General features: G+C 37.7%; 1 protein-coding gene across 1 annotated transcript in view; it reads left to right on the forward strand.

Annotated features, from left to right (window-relative positions):
• LOC106881233 (cation-independent mannose-6-phosphate receptor) overlaps nt 1-2,912 on the forward strand; it is a 159,211-nt gene that overhangs the window by 145,353 nt on the left and 10,946 nt on the right. Inside the window, exon 39 of the mRNA XM_052970966.1 lies at nt 1,349-1,545. Within this exon, the coding sequence (XP_052826926.1) occupies nt 1,349-1,545 (197 nt within the window). The remainder of the gene's footprint in view (nt 1-1,348; nt 1,546-2,912) is intronic.

Genomic DNA, 2,912 nt, shown 5'->3' on the forward strand with positions numbered 1-2,912 from the left:
CATCATCGTTTAACGTCCGCTTTCCATGCTAGCATGGGTTGGACGATTTGACTGAGGACTGGTGAAACCGGATGGCAACACCAGGCTCCAGTCTGATTTGGCAGAGTTTCTACAGCTGGATGCCCTTCCTAACGCCAACCACTCAGAGAGTGTAGTGGGTGCTTTTACGTGTCACCCGCACGAAAACGGCCACGCTCGAAATGGTGTCTTTTATGTGCCACCCGCACAAGCCAGTCCAGGGGCACTGGCAACGATCTCGCTCGAAAATCCTACAGGAGCCAGTCAGGCGGTACTGGCAACGGCCACGCTCAAAATGGTGCATCTCATGTCCAACAGTCTTAATAGCCTAGAACTCTGGTTGAGTGCTTCATTGGAAATACCCTACTTTTATATCCTGCCAGGACCTTATGTGTGTGTATGTGTGCTTATGTCTCCTTATCTTGGCATTACATGATAGCTGGAAAATGATTGTCACAATCATATAAGCAGTGACGTTAATTTCCAGTATTTTGTGTCAACATTTTTAGCCATAGGGAAATATTACTTTGCTTGGAAACAGGTGGGGTTGGCATCTGGCCAGAGAAAATTTGCCTCAAATGAACTCCATCTGATCCATGCAAGCATGAAAAAATGGATGTTATCTGATGATTACACATGGGTGTATGTATTTCATCAATCACTTGGGGTTTTAAGCATGTGTGTATATGTGTGTAGTCTATGTTACAAGTCTGCTCGACATGGCCTACATGTGACCAACTAACAGTAACAGATGAATAAACATAATGAGTTGAATGTCCAGTTTGTTTGAGAATTCAGTTAGCTATTTAATGCAGTGATATCTTTGAAAAGCTTTTCCATGTGGAAAAGCATAATCTGGGTAAAGAATTCAACTTAACAAAATTAAAAAGACCCCCTTTGGTCATGAATGACCACGGGATTGCACCTAGAAAATTACCTGCCAAGGTACAAGTCTGGGCAAGCTTGTTTATGGAAGATCAGCAGTTGTCCATGCACACCAAACTTCCCTCTCCATGCCACTGATGTTATTTGAGGGAAAGGCAAAGGCTCATACAGCTTGGCAACAGTAATGTCACAAATCATTTCTACAGCTGAGTGAAGTGGAACAATGTGAAATAAAGTGTTCTTTTTCAAGAACACAACACACAGCCTGGTCTGAGAATCGAACTTACTACCTCATGATTGTGAGCCGAATGCTCTAACCACTGTAGTAATATTCTTGTATTGTTTTCATTCCATAATTTGATGACTGTCGCGTTTTTTTTTTTTTCTCTGCCCATTCCTCTACCAGGTAGTTAAACTGTTAACTGAATGTCATTTATTTCAACAGAACATTCCGTGTTGAAGAGACAAAGGGCACCGAGAAATTCTACTATGACATAAGCTTTGAAGGAAAGCTTTACCCAGATGATGAAAATGAAGGAAGTGACAAATGTAAAAATGCAGCTGTGTGCCAGCGCAAAAAAGGGGACAGTTCTTATTATAAAAATCTTGGTAGTGCTACAAAAAAACGTTTTTATATGGATGGTAGGTATTTGTTAATCAGTTTTTAACCTTTCAGCTCTCACCCTCTCCTCTCCTGCTTGAATTACCTTTTACATTCATGAAATTGCAATTCTCTTTTGAGTTTTCTTGAAATTGGAAATGTAAAATCTGTTATTTCTTTAAATTTATTTTCATGCCAATGTACCTAATGCCATATCCAGGGCTACAATACAGTATGCTTTTTAAAGCATTTTATGCTTCCTGAAATTTACTGATAGTACATGTGATGTCCCCTGCCCCTTTTTTAATTCATTCACTCTTCACTTCTTGTGCATTTTTCTATGTACCACATATGCACTTTTTCTTATGAGTTGTAGTACACCTGAGCACTATATACAATAAGCTTGTTCTTATTATCTTATATCAAATTTTAACCTCGTATCATTTTTATCATCATTATTTTGTATCTTAAAACCTTTTGCTCTGTTCCAAATATCAGTTTGATAACAAAATAAGTTATTTTATTAAATCTCTTTTTTATTATTATTTTCAATTCAACATTTTAAGTTGCAGGTATGGCTGTATTGTTGAAGTCCTGTGGTTTCAGGTCTCATCTCACTTGAGTAGTTGTCTTCTATAAGGCTTGAGCTGGCCAATACCTTGTGAATAAAATTGATTGAAGGGAAACTGTACTGAAGCCCTGTGTGTGTGTGTATGTATGTCTATCTGTGAGAGAGAATGTGAGTTTATTAACATGTCTTCACATGATAATTTGGGGGATGTTGGTTCTGTCCCTTCTGATAAAAGTAATTATTAAAATTAACCGTATTATTGTTTCATGGTTTATTGAAAATATCTTGCTCATTTATCAAACAGAAGTTTGATAAACAACCATTTCATTCCTTGGTTTACCTGATCAGAACATAACCATATAAACATTGAAGTTCTGAGAACTCAACATAGCCAATATTAGTAATATTTAGATTATTTCATCATCATTGTAGCATGGGCTGAGTGCTTTTTACATGGGACCCACACAGGCGAGGTCAGTTTTGGCATGGTTTTTACAGCTGGGTGCCCTTCCAAATGCCAAACACTTTGCAGTGTGGATTATTTATTCATCATATTTTGTTACTGCACTTATTTCACTATCATACATCATCATCATTCAACATTCACTTTTCCATGTTTCAATGTATCAGATAGAATTTGTTGAGGCAGATTTTTTTCTATGGCCGAATGCCCTTCTTGTCACCAACTGTCACTTGTTTCCAAGTAAGGTGATTTTTTTCCACAGTTCACACATGTTTTTCTCAGAAAAATGGAAACAAATGATAGTGCTGTTTGTTTTACAAGCATCCCATGACGTCAGGAAAAGAGTGCACAAACACACACGCATATATATATAT

This window comes from Octopus bimaculoides, chromosome 10, assembly GCF_001194135.2.
Source record: "Octopus bimaculoides isolate UCB-OBI-ISO-001 chromosome 10, ASM119413v2, whole genome shotgun sequence".
Classification (NCBI taxonomy): Eukaryota; Metazoa; Mollusca; class Cephalopoda; order Octopoda; family Octopodidae; genus Octopus; species Octopus bimaculoides.